Genomic DNA, 18765 nt, shown 5'->3' on the forward strand with positions numbered 1-18765 from the left:
TGACAGTGACCAGATTTTTGTTTTTTCCGGTCTTGACTGTTCTATCTAAGAATTTTTTTTTAATGTATAATCTTGGTCTTAATCATGTGATATATATTTTTAATTATTATTTTTGTAAGCCACATAGAAACAAATTTAAAATTTGGATTTTTGCAGGATATAAAATCAAATGAAATAAAATTGGACCATCTGAGAGCCAATAATGGGGAGCAGAGGGCAGGGCTCTCACTATGGGTGATTTCACTTCCACTGAGCCTGTACTGTGCCAGAAGAGTGTGTGTCTGAGTTCTGCACTTCCATTAGCTATGGTTTTACATCTGTCTGCAAATCGACACCATTTTCCTGGCCCCCACATGAAAATAAGCCCTCCCATGAGCCAACTCTTTCCTTTGTGAAAAAGCAGTACAAGACTCTTGAGAGAGAGGCCACTCATCCTGGAGCAAGTCCTTCTGCTTCCAGGTTTAAGGACACTGCTACCCTGGGCTCTGTGGTCCCTGTACCTCTGCGCCCTCTACTGTATCAATTTGCCAACCTACAGGAGAAGAGGACCTGCCCTTTGGGTAGCAATAAGGGAGTGGCTGTAGCTTCTGATTTCCCTGTGGGCCCATGTCACAATGCAGACTCCCAGCAGCATGAGCAGTGCTGACTCCACCATGTTGTTTCTGTTACCGGTGCTGGTTTATCTTCATGCCACTCTGACTCCTTGCAAGCAATAAAGTGCAGATCAAGTATCTGCTCCACCTCCTGAATTTGTGCTGTTGTCTCCAATATCACCCACTATGCCAAGGAGGCTGATGTAGGAAGCATCACAAGCCTGTCTTCTGCTCTGAGATGCTTTGTTCTTTTCACCATCTAGGCCACAAATTTTTGTGGATGCCAGTTGTTACAAAATAAGGGCTATGAGCTGATTGCTGCAGAGCCGCAGCTGAACTGCACTCCCTTGTTGCCAAATGGTACTGGTGTGTATGTGTCACTGATAGTCCAGGCACTGATTAAACCAAATTGGGTACAGCACAAGCAAAACTGAATGTTGCATTGCATCAGCTCCTGAGCCTAATGCAGTTCAGGACACGGTTCCAAGCTCTTAACAGCACAGGCAGCGCCTACTGTGTTTCTGTGCTGATCCAGTGCACCCAACCCTCACGCTGCCTCTCTACTGATCTATCAAGTGCTGCTCAAGGAATGATTCCCCCCCCCCCCCCCCCCCCCCCAATGCAGGCACTGACCAGCACTGTGCTGCTCAAGGAATGATACCCTCCTCCCCAAATGCGGGCACTGACATGCTCTGTGCAAGAGCTACTCTTGGGAAAATTCTACAAAATTCTGTGCTGTTTTTATTTGTAGCATTTTTGCACAGAATTTCTCTATTCTAAGGCCTGAAATTTCCTCCTATTTAACTCTTCAAGCTCCAGCCTCCCCCATGGCACTTCCTCCTTCTGCAGGAGGAGGGGTACAAACCTGTTGCCGATACTGAGCAGAGTTCTTTGGGGGGGATTCTGCATTTAATTCCCTAAGGAGTAAAGAATAAAGGCAATTGTGCCATGAGCTGCTGATTTGTGCTACCCTAATGGTGCAGGGTGTCCTCTGGCTCTGATTATTTTTCAGTTGCTGAGAACCACTCCTTACTTGTAATTAACTGGAATTCAGTTTCCTCATCCCATCACTGCACTTCAGGAGTGCTCGTATACCTCCCTTCTTTTCATTCTGACTCTGCTAAGGTCCTTCTATATTATTGTGTTGCTAGGAAGGTAACAATCTCCGAAGAGCTCTGTGATAGCTTCCCTGCTATAGTTATGGGTTTCCTTGAGGATATCTGTCCCTGCTTAGGCCTTGCCCTACCGGCTGCCACCTGCTTCTGAGGTCTACCAGTCTGAATCCCTCAACAGATGCCTGAGACCGATTCTAAGAAGTGCCATGCACTGGTAAAGCCACCAGCATCTGGAATTATTGCATAAGGTATTGTAGGGGATTCTACTGATTCAATCGATTTGTGTTACAGCTGCATCTCCTTGAAATATGACTCTGAGATGGTGAAGAACAATGACATCATCTGTATATTGGGGACACCACTAGCCAGACAATGGCATAGCAGATCCCATGGTACCTGGCCACAGACTTAACACTTTTTTGTACAATGTGCCAAACCTTCGCACAGGCTTTTTTTGTTTTCCGTCCTCTTGCAGACTTGAGTCCAGATGTCATGATGTATCTAAAGTATTAAAATCAAAGTCTTGTTTAAGCTTCCAAGTTTGATCTCCTCAAACACCAATTGCTTTGTTCTTTGGGCAGTCCATTGTATAGCAATATTTTTCTCCAGCAGCATAATTTTGAAGGTATCAATCTTCTCCCTGTCATGTATAGTGCCTCTGTCTCTCTCCATGGTGCAACCACACCTTGAGTATTGTGTGCAGTTCTGGTCGCTGTATCTTAAAGAAATAGCAGAATTAGAAAAGGTTCAAAGAAGGGTAACCAGAATGATTAAGGCGATGGAACTCCTCTCATATGAGGAAAGGCTTAAGAGGTTAGGACTCTTCAGCTTGGAAAAGAGATGGCTGAGGGAGAATGATATGGATCTGGGTTTTAAAAAGTTTGGACAAGTTCCTGGATGAAAAGTCCATATCTGCTATTGAGATAGACTTGGGAAAGCCACTGCTTGTCCCCGAGATCAGTAGTGTGAATCTTACTATTTGGGATTCGTCAGGTACTTGTGAACTGAATTGGCCACTGTTGGAAGAAGGATACTGGGCTAGATGGACCATTGATCTGACCCAGTATAACTATTATGTACTGCTGATCCTTTGAGTTACTAGACCTACGCAGCGCTGTACACAAGCACATAAAAGATGGGCCCTGATCATCAGAGCTTGCAATCTATTCAACACAGTCAAATAAGACAAATCAGGAATTTTAGAGTTTATTATGGGAATGATTAAAAACATAAGTATTGAACGGGTGAATTAGGGATTAAGAGTTCAAAGAATGAATTAGGGATTAAGAGTTCAAAGAAGCCTGAAAAAGGTGGGCTTTAACCTGGATTTGAATAGGGCTTGACATGAAGCATGATGCACCGATGTCTGGAATAGTTTTCTTAGTATGATAAGATGTAAGGAACTGTGGGTGGAATTGGTAGTGGATGAGAAGTAGGGAGAGATGAGAGGAGAGATACTAAGGAACAGTAGCAGGATGAATGTATTTGTAAGACAGTAAGGAGTTTGAACAGTATATGGAAATGAATAGGGAGCCAATGAAGTAATTTGAGGAGAGGGGTTATGTGAGTGCAGAAGTTGTGCAGCAGAAGTTTGAACAGATAAAAAGAGAAAGTAATGGTTTAGTGGGAAAATGGGATGACCAATATGCAGTAGTCTAGGTTGGGGATGATGAGTGTGCATAAGGGTTTTGGTAGTGTGTTCAGAAAGGAAGGAATACATTTTAGTGATGTTAGAGAAACAACAATTTTTAGCAGACTGTTGCATGTGTGCAGAGAGAGAAAGAAGTCAAAGATAACCCCAAGTTTGAACTGAGAGGACAGGGTAGATGAGAATGCTGTCCTCAGAAATAGAGTGTGGAGGAAAAGGAGAGGTGGGTTTAGGGGAAAAGATAAACTCAGTCTTGGACATATTCTGTTTCAGATGGGACATCAGGTAGCAATGTCACACAAGCATGCTTCGACTTGGGCCTGGATTCTTGGTGAAAGTTCTGGTGTAGAGAGAGAGATCTATGAGTTGTCAGTGTTAGATGGTACTGAAAACCGTGCAAGCAGATCAGAGCACCAAGGGAACAAGTATAGAGAGAGAAGAGGTCCTAAGACAAAGCCCTGAGGTACACTGATAGTGGGATAGCAGTGGAGGAGGATTCACCAAGAGCATACACTAAAAGTGCAGTGGAAGAGATGAGAGCCAACAGAACAGAGTCCTGAAATCAAGTGAAGACAATGTAGCAAGGAGTAGGTGGTGGTTAGCAATTTCAAAACCAGCAGATGGGTCAAGAAAGATGAGGATGGTGTAAAAGCCCTTGGATCTGGCCAGGAACAGGTCACAGGAGAACTTGGTATGAGCTGTTTCTGTATGGTGTAGAGGAGGACAACAAGATTCTAGTGGATCAAGAATAGCTTGAGAAGACGTCACTGGAGATTTTGGTAAAGGCTGCTTCTATATGGTGTAGAGGGGGGACAGCAAGATTCTAGTGGATCAAGAGTAGCTTGAGAAGTCGCAGCAATGATGGTAAACAGGTATGTTCAAGTAGCTTGGATACAAAAGGGAGGAGAAAGATGAAGCAATAGTTGGAAGGGCAGGTAGGATCCAGTGAAGGTTTTTGAGTGGTGTAAACACAGTTGTTAGAAGACATGGGGAACTGTTGCAGTGGAACGTGATAGGCTGAAGATGTGACAGTAGAGAGAGAGAGCTGAGTAGACAGGTGGCAATGGAAACCAGAAGAAGAGGTAGTAAGTTGGAGGAAGAAAGAGAAAATATGCAGTTTCGTTTCCTGTCTGACAGGGATTGAAGGTTGTATAAATAAAATGGGAGAAGGGGATATACAGGTGACCAGGTGGAGAACTCAAGTTTAACCATAGATTGTCATGGAAGTACGCTTGGCATATACTGTAGTCTGGACAGAAGGGGGGGGGGGGGGAGGTTGAGGAAGAGGAGGCCCTTTGAGGAGGAAGTTCAACCCTCACCATGTCTTTGCCATGCTGGAGGCTAAGAGAATTTGTCAAGTAGATGTAGTCTTGTTTGGCAAGTGTAAGAGCTTTTTTTTTTTTTTTTACATTTGTACCCCGCACTTTTCCCACTCATGGCAGGCTCAATGCAGCTTACATGGGGCAATGGAGGGTTAAGTGACTTGCCCAGAGTCACAAGGAGCGGCCTGAAGTGGGAATCGAACTCGGTTCCCCAGGACCAAAGTCCACCACCCTAACCACTAGGCCACTCCTCCACTCCTTCTCTTTCTCCTCTGGCTTTAGCTTCTTTACAATTTTGAGAGTTTCTTTAGTCATTCATTTTGGCTGGCTTTCCTTTTTCATCATCTATAGAGAATTTTTAGTTTCTTCAAGTACAGCTTTCATGATGTCTTCCTATAACTCTTCTGGTTAATATCCAGTGTGGCAAATCTGTTTCACGGGTGGCTTGAAAATTCCAGTGGTATATTTTCAAGATTGTACTTTGTTCTGTTCATGATTGGTTGTCTCTAATTCAGCTTTAGCTTGAGTTTGCATACTAGTAGCTGGTGATTTATAGCACATTTGGCTATAGTTTTTGTCTTTTGTTAATGAGCTTTTCCATTACTGACTTCCATAAATGTGTGTGACTGTTGACATAGATTTAAGGAACTCAGCAAACTTCATTTTCAGTGCTGTTTTTCTTCCTGATCCATTCCTGTTACCTCTCCTGCTGTCTAATGAATTCCAGGTGTTCAACAACTGGGATTCTGACTTTGATATGATGCTCCTTGTCAGTACAGGGCTCTCAAGGGCCACATGTTCCAGACTTAAAATGTACTGACATGCTTTTAGAGCTCTTGTGTGCTTACTGAGCTTCCTCTTGTGCAAACAGTAAAAATACAAAATTCTCAATCTGTGACATCTGCGTGATGTCACACTAACACCTAACAGAACGTGCCATCCTCATGTTTCTCTCAAAGCATGGTCATCTGTTATGTACAGATTGAGGGGCCAGGTTTTATGGGTTATGTTGATATATACCCTTCCCGTTCTACAATAAATGTGAATGAGTAGAAGACTCCCCCTCCCCTCCCCTCCCAATACTTCTGATCATCTGAGTTCATATGACACAATCTAGATCAGGCTTATCCAGACTTTTACTGTCAGGGACCACATTTTATATTTTGTAACATTTCAGAGAACCAAAACACTGCTGTCATATTTTGCTGCATGTTTTGTCAAATAATGGCAGAATAACTGTTCATCGCCCCCTGCCCAGCCTTCACCTGGTCTCATTCATGTAAACCACCCCCCCCAAGTTTCTTTTCCCTTACCTGGCTTCAGCTGTAGAAGAAACAGCAGGATTCCTGTTCCCTACCACAACTTGGCTCTCCGCCAGATTGAGCAATGTGGTGCTAGAAGTTAAGGTTGATCGCGCGGGACTTGAAACCGCAAGATCAGCCTGAAACTCCAGGACTGCATGGCTCATGCTTATAGAGAACTAAGTTGCGGCGGGGAAGCAAGAGTCCTGCTGTAAGCACCACAAGAATTGCCAAGCTTCAGAGGACCAGAAAATAAGACTTGGTGGGCCATATATTGGACAAGCCTGATCTAGATGAATTCATCTTGTCACCAGTTCTTTCCCTGCTTTTCAAGTGCATATATTTGTTAGTCCTACTGAACAAAAAAGATTTGTTTTCCCACTCCTTCCGCTTGATGAATATTCCTCTTCCTCATTTTTCTTTTGAAAAAATCCCAGCTGGTTTGTTAACTCTCGAAACTACGATAGGCTCTCTTCCTCAACCAGGATCTCTCCTGAAATTTCTTTCTTCAAGAATATTAGCTCATTTCATAGCAAACACTCTTCTCTTCTTCACCCCTCTGATTGCTTTGACATAAATATGGCTCATTCCTTACTAATTTAAGTTAACATTCCTGTACTTTAAGGTTCATGTTCCCTCTGACAGGGAGCATCTGACCCTTCTGGTCTGTGCCACACAAGGATCTTTCCATCTGTTAGTCTTCAACTGTTCCCGGTTATCTTCACCTTTAGCCTTGTGTTGAGAGCCTCACCCCTTTTGCACTTGAGATTGAGAAGCTCACCTTTTTACAATTTCACCCTTTTGCACCTTAGGGTAGAACATAAGAATTGCCATACTGGGTCAGACCAAAGGTCCATCCTGCCCAGTATGCTTTTTCTCTAACAATGGCCAATCCAGGTCACAAGTACCTGACAGAATAACAAAAAGTTGCATAATTCCATACTACTTGGCCCCAGCGTAAGCAGTGGATTTTCATAGGTCAATGTATAGATTTGTCCAAACCTCTTTTTTTTTTTTACTCAGTTACATTAACTGCTTTTACCAAATCCTCCAGCAATAGATTCTAGAGCTTAACTATTTAACTATGTGTTGAGTGAAGATATTTTCTCCTTTTTTTTTTGTTTAATACTATATAGCTTCCTGATATATCACCTAGTCTTTGTACTCTTTGAATGTGTTTTGCGTTTATCCATTCCACTCAGGATTTCGTAGATCTCTATCATTCTCCCCTCAGCCATCTCTTCTCCAAGCTGAAGAGCCCTAACCATATTTTCCTCATACGAGACTGAGAGCCCATTTCTTAAAACTCCACTTATTTTTCATCCGAGGCTTGTAGGCTTCTCTTGCAGTTACACATTCAATATATTAGAAATAGCACCAAAAGGTTACCTTAACAGTCTTACACATACAGTGTATAGCCAGGTACCACTTACCATATCAACAAGAAGGGATCAAGACCCACTTTGAGCCATTTTCTCTATTCGCCTAAAGGGCCTCTCTGTTCCAGGGTTATCATAGATCCATTTTAGAGGAGTTTCCATTCCATGGAACCCTTTGCAACCCTAACCCACCCTAACCCCTGGAATGGAGGAGTGGCCTAGTGGTTAAAGCACCAGTCTTACAATCCAGAGGTGGCCATTCAATTCCTACTGCTGCTCCTTGTGATCTTGGGCAAGTCACTTAACCCTCCATTGCTTCAGGTACAAACTTAGATTGTGAGCCCTGCTGGGACAGAGAAATATCCAGTGTACCTGAATGTAACTCACCTTGAGCTACTACTGAAAAAGGTGTGAGCAAAATCTAAATAAATAAATAACCAAAGAAAAATGATCACTCTTTAAATGTGTAGATTTGTAGAAACTGTGCCAAAAATTTTATTATAAACTCAAAAATGTACTTGAGCATCTCCCAAGGAAACTAATGCTCTTGGCTAGACAGCCTGAATAACATCACTATTTGTTTACAAGGAGCTCCAGTATAATTCTTCCCTTATGCCATCAATATTTGGGACAGAGGAGCCTAATTGTGGGACCACTGGTTTCCATTAATGGTCAGGACAAGGAGGAGGTCCCATTAGCAAGATACCTTTTTAGCAAGACTTTTCTCTGCAGGATCTACACAATGGGGGTTCACATCCATACCTTTTTTTTTTTTTTTTTTTTTTTGCTATAAGTCTAGCAACTTGAAACCACAATTTTCTTATAGCTCTTATGTACGTGAAATGTACCAATGAGCTTCAAGCTCTGGATATCACATACAATCATGAATAGTGTCTCTCTCCTGAGCCTCCCTCATGAAGCTCCTGCCTTAAGAAGTTCATCATTTGTCTCGCACATATGCTGTTTTTACTAGCAGGGTTCCCCTAGTTTTCATGCTGTTTTTTTTTTTTTTCCTTATTTTCAGTCTTCCATGGATTTCAGACCTGCTAACACAGTACCATTCCCGTCCAGACTGATATCGCACTTCTCTAGACCAGTAATTCTCAATCCAGTCTTCAGAAGACACCTAGTCAGTCGGATTTTCGGGATACCTACAATGAATATGCATGAGAGATTTACATACAATGGAGGTAGTGCATACAAATTTATCTCGTGAATATTCACTGTGGTTTATCATGAAAACCTGAATTGGGCATGTCCCAAGGGCTGGTTTGAGCACCTTCGCTATACACTATTCACCTCAACGAAACATTTGCTTCTGTCTCTCCCACCCTACAGCCATAGCAAGCCACACTGTTGCATGGTTTTCAGAGTGCATTCATCCTCCAAGCAGGATGGACTTTGATAGAGCTAACCCTGAATGTAATTGCTGTATCTTTTACTCTTCTGAAAAAATAGGGAACACCTCCAGTTGCCTGTCCTGTGTGATCCAGATTACCTAGGCATTGCTATTATAGTCACATAACTTGCTTTAAAGGCTTCTAGATCAGAGACAGACAACTCTAGTTCTTCTGTGGCCACTCTGATATATCAGACACATCTTCCTGGTCTTCTGGAGGCTTGGATGTTTTGCTTGCCTCCAGTTATTTTCTGAATACTCTCCTTCAGTTATTCAGCCTTTGTATCACCCGGTACCAGATGCAGTAGTGCTACATTCCCCTTTATTTCTCTCCATTTTTAACTTTCGTCTTGTGGCTCACAAGATGTTGTACCACATTTGAGGCTTGTCCTTAAGTTGAGTGTCTTATTTTCTTATCATGGACTTTGCTTCTTCATGCAGTTTCCTCTTACCGCAACATGCTACATACATGGTCTGTTGAGGATGAACGTATTCTCTCACTTAAACATTTCTTCATTGCCCTCTGTTTTTGATTTATCAAAGTGTAGCTGACTCAATCCTGCTTGTCTGTGGAGAAAGTGAAGTTAGTTACTTGTAAGGGGAAGTTCTCCATGGACAGCAGGGTAAGTCAGCTTCACAAACCCTCTTGCCTTCCCCTCTCAGGTGAATGTGCCTTCAGCTGGAGAACACACTGGAGGGTAAACGGGTGGGTGGCTGCTGGGGTGGGGAGTGACCTGCACATGCTTAGAAAGCCTTTTCCAGATATTTCTGAGAACTAGAACTAACCCATCCATGGCATTGTCGAATGTCACCAATGTGTGGCTGACTTATCTACTACTACTACTACTATTTAGCATTTCTATAGTGCTACAAGGCATATGCAGCGCTGCACAAACATAGAAGAAAGACAGTCCCTGCTCAAAGAGCTTACAATCTAATAGACAAAAAATAAATAAAGTAATCAAATCAATTAATGTGAACGGGAAGGAAGAGAGGAGGGTAGGTGGAGGCGAGTGGTTACAAGTCAAAAGCAATGTTAAAGAGGTGGGCTTTCAGTCTAGATTTAAAGGTGGCCAAGGATGGGGCAAGACGTAGGGGCTCAGGAAGTTTATTCCAGGCGTAGGATGCAGCGAGACAGAAGGCACGAAGTCTGGAGTTGGCAGTAGTGGAGAAGGGAACAGATAAGAAGGATTTATCCATGGAGCGGAGTGCACGGGAAGGGGTGTAGGGAAGGACAAGTGTGGAGAGATACTGGGGAGCAGCAGAGTGAATACATTTATAGGTTAGTAGAAGAAGTTTAAACAGGATGCGAAAACGGATAGGGAGCCAGTGAAGGGTCTTGAGAGGGGTAGTATGAGTAAAGCGACCCTGGCGGAAGATGAGACGGGCAGCGGAGTTTTGAACCGACTGGAGAGGGGAGAGGTGACTAAGTGGGAGGCCAGCAAGAAGCAGATTGCAGTAGTCTAAACGAGAGGTGACAAGGGTGTGGATGAGGGTTTTGGTAGAGTGCTCGGAAAGAAAGGGGCGGATTTTACGGATGTTGTAAAGAAAGAAACGACAGGTCTTGGCGGTCTGCTGGATATGAGCAGAGAAGGAGAGAGAAGAGTCAAAGATGACCCCAAGGTTTCGAGCTGAGGAGACAGGGAGAATGAGAGAGCCATCAACAGAAATAGAAAACGGGGGGAGCGGGGAGGTGGGTTTGGGGGGGAAAGAATGAGAGAGCCATCAACAGAAATAGAAAACTGCTGTCCATCAAGAAACTCCATTACAGTTAAGTAGCCTCACTTCTTAAAGGAGTCGGGCCTTCCTGATTTAAAACAACAACAAAAAATGCTACCTTAAACACTACCTCAGAATGGATTTTTAACAGCCTTTGCCAGGAAGATAGCCCAGTGATTGTGCTACAGCAATATTGAATTAAAGCTTTAGTTGCAGGGTTCTGGAAAGAGCCTTGGCACATGGCTTCTGGCCAAAGACTGTTAACTGGGAACTCTGGTACTTTTATTTAAATTACCAGAACTCCACAGACATAGCTCAGATTGCTAGGTACCATAAATTTGACTCCATTGTACCACAATGGTATATGGAAAATCCTTTTATAATGTGGGCATCTGAAGAGAGGAATACTCTTAACACCCATTTGAAAAAAAAAATAATTTAAAATTAGTTGGTCAGAATAAAAGGAGCTCACAATCAGTTCCAGAGATCTGTACGCAAAAGTGATACTTTAAGTTTAAGAATGGGGCAGGAGATATCATTTTAACACTTGTACAGGGCCCTGCATGCCCAGACTCGAGCCAAAACTGTGCAACACGAAATCCAAAACTTCCAGCTTCCTTCAAGTTGGGGCTTATTTTGTGTAGAAATGATTCCCCTCCAGGTGCTTCTTGTGTGCAGCTGCTTTGTGATTCTCATTCGCTTCATCTGACCTTCCTGCTTACGCAGCATTTTCTACATACACTTTTAACTGCAGATTGACAATGGCATACAAAGCTTGGGATGTGTTTCTGTGCCCACTGCAGCTCAGCTTTCGACCATGTTAATAAGATCCGGGTGGCAATCAAGAAGATCAGCCCCTTTGAGCACCAGACATACTGTCAACGCACGCTGCGGGAAATCAAGATCCTGCTTCGCTTCAAGCATGAGAACATTATCGGCATCAATGACATTCTGCGAGCAGCCAATATTGACAACATGAGGGACGTGTATCTTTCTGCTAATAAATTGTGTGTGTGTGTGTGTGTGTGTGTGTGTGAATTCATCTTCCCAGCCCCTGAAAGCAGGATGATAGATGAGGAGGCTCAAAGCACATAGACTTACAAAGTTCCATAGTAACCTATGTAACTTTGTAAGTCTAAGTGCTTTGAAAATAATCCTCTATGTAACTTTATAAGTCTGTGTGCTTTGAAAATGAGCACCAATGGTGTTCTTGGTGTTGTCACCAAGGAAGGAGAGGGGTAGGTGCCATAAGAACACCCTCTATATGGTAGATTGATAGCCTTGGATCCTGTGGGTGTATGTGTCTGTGATCTTGATACTTAGCAGAAAAGTGTCATCTCTAGGTCTAGTGTCTGTAATGTTTCCTTGACTCACTGCCTCTCTCCTTGGGATGGGGAGAGCCTCCTGTTCACAGCTACATTGTGCAGGACTTAATGGAGACAGATCTGTACAAACTCCTGAAGACCCAGCAGTTGAGCAATGACCATATCTGTTACTTCCTGTACCAGATCCTACGTGGGCTAAAGTACATTCACTCCGCCAATGTGCTACACCGTGACCTGAAGCCTAGCAATCTACTCATCAATACCACCTGTGACCTAAAGGTAAGAGCTCTCAGATCACAGGTCTGGGGAGAGCTAACAACTTTACTGTTCAGTTTTATCTATGACCTGAATTAAGAGAGGAAACTCCCTTTCCCTCATTCCCCTTCACTCAAGTACTGGCAGTCATCAACCTATTTATCAAATCCAACTGTGATGTAAAGTAAACAAAGGGCCCCTTCCCAACTATATCCCCCATTCAAGTCCCCGTATGCTCGGGGAGAGTAAGGAACTTGTTCACCTGTACTCTTTATGACTTGAAGGTAACAGCCACCCCCACCTACCTGCAGCCCCCATCAGTAGGGAAAGAGAGGCTCCAGTGTCCTTTTTCTTTTCTCCCTGTATGCTACTCTTGATCTAGAAGGGATCGTGTGTGCTCCTTTCACATGCTGCTTCAGGAAGGCAGAGATGCCAAGTTTTTAGTTTTATATCAGAGTCCATCTGTGTGAGCATATGTACATGCTGACCTGTAATGTGCATGATGGTGAAGAAGTGTTGATATACAGATGAGATAGTGTGTGTGTGATTTGGGGTGGGCTGTACTGATGTATATCTCACACCCTCCGTGTGTGTGCAGATATGGGTGTGGGGAATATCAAATCTGACTATGTAATAACCACACTTTGTGTGAGAGATGAAGCTGTGGGTTGCTAACACTGTATATGTAACAGAACCTTTATATATATTTTCCCAGATCTGTGATTTTGGGCTGGCACGCATTGCTGACCCTGAGCACGACCACACAGGTTTCCTAACAGAATACGTGGCCACCCGTTGGTACCGGGCTCCTGAGATCATGCTTAACTCGAAGGTAAGTAGAAGTCAGGTGGCCCATGGGGGGGGGGGAGGAGGGGTAGTACTTCAGAGCAAGCTGTGCAGCCTTCAGCTCTTCTGAAGCTCCCTGTGGGGACTGCTTGAGAAGGCCAGGAGCAGTGTGTGTGAATGACATAAATCCTATGGGGGTTGCATCTGAAGCGTTTTGCTCTACTCTAAACCTACATTTTCTTTCCTCCTCCTCCTCTCCCACTGGTAAGCATGGGAGGGATTATGTATGCCTTTTCAGTACATTGAGCTTTGCTTCCTGTCATCTAACAGAGCCCTGAATTCATCCAGCCATCGGGACTGCATACCCCAGGAGCCTTTATTTGCTCTGGAGAGGAGAGCTTTTTAAATGACCAGAAATGGCAGACACCAAGGACAGCTTAAAGAGACTGTCTTTCAAGTCTGGAAACCAATTTGCCATAAAACAGAATCATATATTCATAAACATAAATGACAAACTAAAATGATGAACAAAAAAACCTAATGTGAATTACATCAAAATTACAAGAATTGTATATCGAGATGAGCAAATGTTTGAGAGAAGAAAAATCTTCTCTCAAAGTCTTACAAATTGTCCATGTTTTCTTCATCGGATGTCTAGTGCTAATCTGTTCCAGGGTATTAGTCCATTTACTGAAAAAGCTCAATGTATTTCTGCCAGATGAGCTGCTTGTAATGCTTTTCCAGACAATCAAAGGAGGCGGACAGGAATGTGCTCCTACAAAACAGATTTCAAATCATAAGGAATGATCACTACTACTACTAATTTCTGAAGCACTACCAGGCATGCATAGCACTCATCACACAGTCCCTGCACTATAGAGCTTACAGTGTAGTCAAAACAAGCATACATGACAGACTAGAAGAATGTGTTTATTCTGCAGAAGGGTCAAGAGTTTCAAAAAGGTGAGCTTTTGTCCAGATTTGAATATGGCCAGAGGAAACAATTCCTCTTAGTGATTTCAAAACTGCCATTATCACTTTAAACTTCACTATTTATTCAGTGAGTAGCCAATGTAAACCACAGAGAATAAGGAAAATATCCTGATAAGGGGTGCTGTGTTTTCTGAGCTAACTATAATTATTTTAAGTGAGATGAAAGAAGGCCAAGAAGATAGAAGGCATTACAATTGTCTTAAAGTGAGGGTCTGTGACTTGTAGGGCTGTACATTTTAACGTGTTAGGAACACGGTTAATGTGCTAAATGCTCAACTAGCGTTGAAAGCTTTAACACAGTTAACGCATTCCTCTGTTTCCCCATCCCCCGAATCCAGCTTGGCCCTGTCTCCCTGTCCTCTCCCCCTTCCACTGGCTTACTCATTTTAGATGGTCTGGAGCTCCTGTGCCAATCCCCTGGTTCTCTCTTTACCATGGCTGTAGCGGCAGCAAGCAAAAGATAGGTGCAGGGGCGTTCCCCTTTGTGTGTTTCCGGGTCTGACAGCAGCAGCACGCAGAGGGGAACATCCTTGCGCCTGCCACTACAGCCACGGTGAAGAGAGAAGCAAGGGATTAGCACAGGAGCTCCAGACCATCTAAAATGAGTAAGCCATTGAGAAGGGTAGAGGATAGGGAAACAGGGCAAAGCTGGATACGGGAGCCGGGAGAAGAGACAGGGCCACTCAGGATATGGAGAATGAGGAAAGACGGAGCAACGCAGGATATGGGGATGAGGTGAGACGAGACAGTGCAGACTATGGGGGAGTGAAGAGAGACGGAGCAGTTCATGGGGGGGACAGGGTGGAGGAGATAAGTTGATAACACACTCTAGACTTTATAAAACCCATTGCTTCTAATGGCCCAGATGTTTATTAGAAACAAAACATAGATAATGGAGAACGTTTTATATATATCATCTTGGTTGATCTGACCATCCATCATGTCTGACGCCGGCTTCTCTTTCCATTTTCTAAACCCGGGACCCTACTTTTACCACCGTTGTGAGGGGCCTGGACAAGAATATATTTTGAAAACTGTCACCCTCGGAGGTAGAACTATGCTGTGCTGAACGACTGTGTTTTACTTTGACTGGAGCAACTGCCCTGGGCAACTATGGACTATTCCTAATGGTGAAGCCAACCCTGTTCTAGTTTTTCCCATCTCAAAAAGTGTATAGTGGAACTAGAAAAGGTCCAGAAAAGGATGACAATGGCAAAGGGGATGAAGCCACCACCCTTATGAAAAAAAAAAGGCTATACAGGCTAGGACTGTTTAGCTTGGAAAAGAGAAGACTGAGAGGGAATGTAATAAATCATGAGTGGGTAAATAGAGGATGGTTGTTTGGAAGGTTAAACAACATTAAAGCAAGCGGACACTCCTTGAAACTAACAACCAGCAGACTGAAAACAATCATAGAACCTATTTTTTTTCATGCAGAGCATAATTAAGCTGTGAAACTGTTGCCAGGGGCATAGTTAAGGTGACCAATAGAGCGGGGTTCAAAAGAGTTGGACAAGTTCCTTGAGGAAAAATCCCAAAAAATTATTTGCCTGCTAGACTTGGAGGAAGCCATTGCTTGTCCCTGGAAATAAACTTCAAAATAGATCTGAACAGTACTTGTGACTGGACTATCCACTGTCTGAGACAGGTGCTGGGCTCCATGGACCTTGGTGTGACTCATTGAGGCTTATCTTATGTTCTCGTGTAAATGTTTGACAGTCACTCCAAGATTTCTGGTGGGGGTGGAGCTATGGAGTGCTTGTTGCAGGTAGAATTCCCAAGAAGGAATAAGTGGGAAAACTCTTGTTTTCTGTAAATTTAAAACCAATCTTCTCACTGTCATCCTGATCATCTTAAAATTGGCAGTAGTTATGAAAGCAGCAGTGGCATTAGAATTAACAGGTAGAAAAAATAGGACTTCACAGCAGAGCAGATAGGTTATGAACATTAAAAAATGCAGGTGGCAGGGCAGACCTTTGAAGGACTCCAGAAGTGTGTGGTTTCCAACCTGAGTACTTCTCACCCATTTTCACTTGCTGAATACAGCCTTGAAGAAAAGATTCAAACCACTTTTATAGTAGTAGGGTGAAAACTGATGCAGAATTGTGTGATAGTGTCAGACACAGAGGAAGCATCTAAAACCACTGTCAACACTGTAGCTGTCTTGCACGCAGCAAATAGAATTAAATGTGGGCACCAATAAGATCCACTATAGAATCTTTTACAAAATCATGTTGATATGGATCCTAAAACCTTGTTATCTGCTTTGTATTGATTTGGGCTATTCTTTATAGTTTAATTCTTCATTTCTCCATCTACATTTATGAATTTATTTTTTTTAAGATGACAGGCTTGCGCTCTCCTTCCTTCCCAGCTTGCGCTCTCCTTCCTTCCCATCTTTAGAGACTCATGGTTTCTCTCACCACCCTTCCATGAAGACGCACATGAGGTGCTTTCAAACACTATGTAAACTCCAGTGTTATCTTGGGGAATGAAGCAATGAGTACAATGGTTGAATTTTTATTACTTAAACCTAAATAGTTTCTAATACTTCTGTTTTCTAAGCTTTGCCTAAATGAATGAGCTTTCAGCTGACTCTTCTCTCTTTTGACAGGGCTATACAAAATCAATTGATATCTGGTCTGTGGGCTGCATCTTGGCAGAAATGCTCTCCAACCGTCCTATCTTCCCTGGGAAGCATTACCTGGACCAGCTCAACCACATCCTGGGTGAGATGCAAAGCACCATACGTGGACATGCATGCATGCAGGCAGATGTTGATCACTTGCAGCCACAAACATCCACACTATTTCTTGCTCATAAAATATCATTCTGATAACTTTACAAAATATTTCTGGTCACAACATCCAAAAACCCCTGCCTTGGTTTTGTACCCTTACCACATGGGTGAAATGTGTGTTTTTTTTTTTTTTTTTTTTTGGGGGGGGGGGGGGGGGGGGGTTAGTCCCAGAATTAGTGCTGCTGGCCAGTAACAGAGATAAAGCATCAACACTTCTGAGAAGTAGGGCATCTCTTGCTGTGATATGAGACAATTCTCATAGCTCCTGCCAGCTTATTAAAAGCCATCATGTTAGGGCTATGCTAATACCTGATCAGCCCTTAAGCAACCTCTTCTCACTGTACTCCCCTTCCAGGTACCTATCTGTGGGCAGTGTCTGAATTAACGAAGATGTCATTTGATGTGCACAGGCAAAGGCTATAACTCCAGAGACAATATTCTGACACCAAAAGTTTACATATAAATATTGTGCCAGAATAATTTAGCATCCAGATTGAAAGCTTATGTTGTGTTCCAGTGTGGAACCTTTCCATGCAGAAACTGAAGGGAAGAAGAGCTGATATATTTAATGGGGGGGGGGGGGGGGGGGGGGGGGGGGAGTGACACAATAAAATTGACTGAAGGAGTATGGGTGTCTTGAGAATGCCGTCTGTGTACTACAGACTTAAGAGAAGTGCCTCCTCTTTCACATGCTTTCTTCCTTCATTTCTTATTGTAACTTCTTTCCTGGCAGGAATCCTGGGTTCCCCCTCACAAGATGACCTCAACTGTATCATCAACATGAAGGCACGGAACTACCTGCAGTCATTGCCGCAGAAACCCAAGGTGCCCTGGAATCGACTCTTTCCCAAGGCAGATGCCAAAGGTGAAAAGATTTGTGAAATGGAAGTCATAAGATGGTTTCTTGGAGCTCTATTAACACACTGTCAAACTGGCAGAACTTGTGGCAACCAAATGCTCACACAAAAGATTCTCTTATAGACGAGGATAAAAGTGTCAGATTGTTCCTGTGTAGTCTGTAGTTACTCCATTCTTTTCTCATTGGTCATGAGGGACAGTCTCTTTACATCCCTGATAAAGCATGCTTGTTTGTCTTTAGTGTGTCGAGGTTCATTTCATTTCAATTATTTATAGTTAGATCCTCAGTATCTGTCTCCATCTGCTTAACTGAAAGAGCAGTTGTATGACTCCAGAGGGCACAAGTCATTTTATTCTTTTATTAATTTTTAAACATGACCAATTATTTTTTTCCTCTTCTCTCCCAACTTTAAGCACTTGACCTTCTGGACAAGATGTTGACCTTCAACCCCAATCGTAGGATCACAGTAGAGGAGTCGTTGTCTCATCCATACCTGGAGCAATACTATGACCCTTCAGATGAGGTGACCTATATCTAGGGCTACTAAGTTTGCCAGTCCTACCAGGTGGGATAGGCTTGGTGCTATCTGAGACCTTTGTCCACAGAGGTCATGTTCTTATAAAGTTGGCTTGCTCATGGAGGAGTAATTCATAGTACTTTTAGTAAGTAGGAAGATGTGTGTATGTGCATTTCTGCATTGTGCATGCACAATGTAAGAGAAATTGGAGGGGCTCCACTTTTTCTTTTTCAAGCTTCCATACCAGCACTGTTGTGAGAACCTCTCACCCTGGTCCTGTGGGGAATAGGATTCTTCTTTTTCACTTATAAAGGTAATCAATAGAAACAAAATAAAACATGGAAAAGAAAATAAGATGATACCTTTTTTATTGGACATAACATCTTATTTTCTTTTCCATGTTTTATTTTGTTTTATTTCTATTGATTACCTTTAAAAGTGAACTAAAACAACTACCACATCTCTCCTTTTTTTTACTTGTACTCGGTATTAGTTATACATGGCAGTGATGAGAACTGTGGGCTGAGTTGAGATCCGGGACAATTTCTCCTAGTCGAAGCATGTTTGACATGAATGATCTACTTATGGGAGTGTGCCCATTTTATTTTCGATCTACATTTTTGTCTTGGATCTTGTATCCTCCTGTTAACAGAGAAACTTTTCATGTAAGGAAGCACAGCTGTATTTTGTTTTCAACTTTTTGTTAATTCCAAAAGAAATTATATATAATAAATTGAAAATGTTTAGCTATCTG

The 18765-nt window shown here is 42.8% G+C and overlaps 1 protein-coding gene across 2 annotated transcripts in view; it reads left to right on the plus strand.

Annotated features, from left to right (window-relative positions):
- The window catches only part of MAPK3 (mitogen-activated protein kinase 3), a 73771-nt gene that overhangs the window by 40562 nt on the left and 14444 nt on the right, over positions 1-18765 (plus strand). For both annotated transcript variants that reach the window (XR_003942872.1, XM_030210067.1), the window contains exons 2-7: positions 11280-11462; positions 11891-12080; positions 12772-12888; positions 16450-16564; positions 17369-17500; positions 17908-18017. Coding sequence is in view for 1 of the 2 variants with exons in the window: in XM_030210067.1 (XP_030065927.1) it covers positions 11280-11462; positions 11891-12080; positions 12772-12888; positions 16450-16564; positions 17369-17500; positions 17908-18017 (847 nt within the window). In the remaining variant the exon portion in view is untranslated. The remainder of the gene's footprint in view (positions 1-11279; positions 11463-11890; positions 12081-12771; positions 12889-16449; positions 16565-17368; positions 17501-17907; positions 18018-18765) is intronic.

Source organism: Microcaecilia unicolor, chromosome 7 (assembly GCF_901765095.1).
Source record: "Microcaecilia unicolor chromosome 7, aMicUni1.1, whole genome shotgun sequence".
Classification (NCBI taxonomy): domain Eukaryota; kingdom Metazoa; phylum Chordata; class Amphibia; order Gymnophiona; family Siphonopidae; genus Microcaecilia; species Microcaecilia unicolor.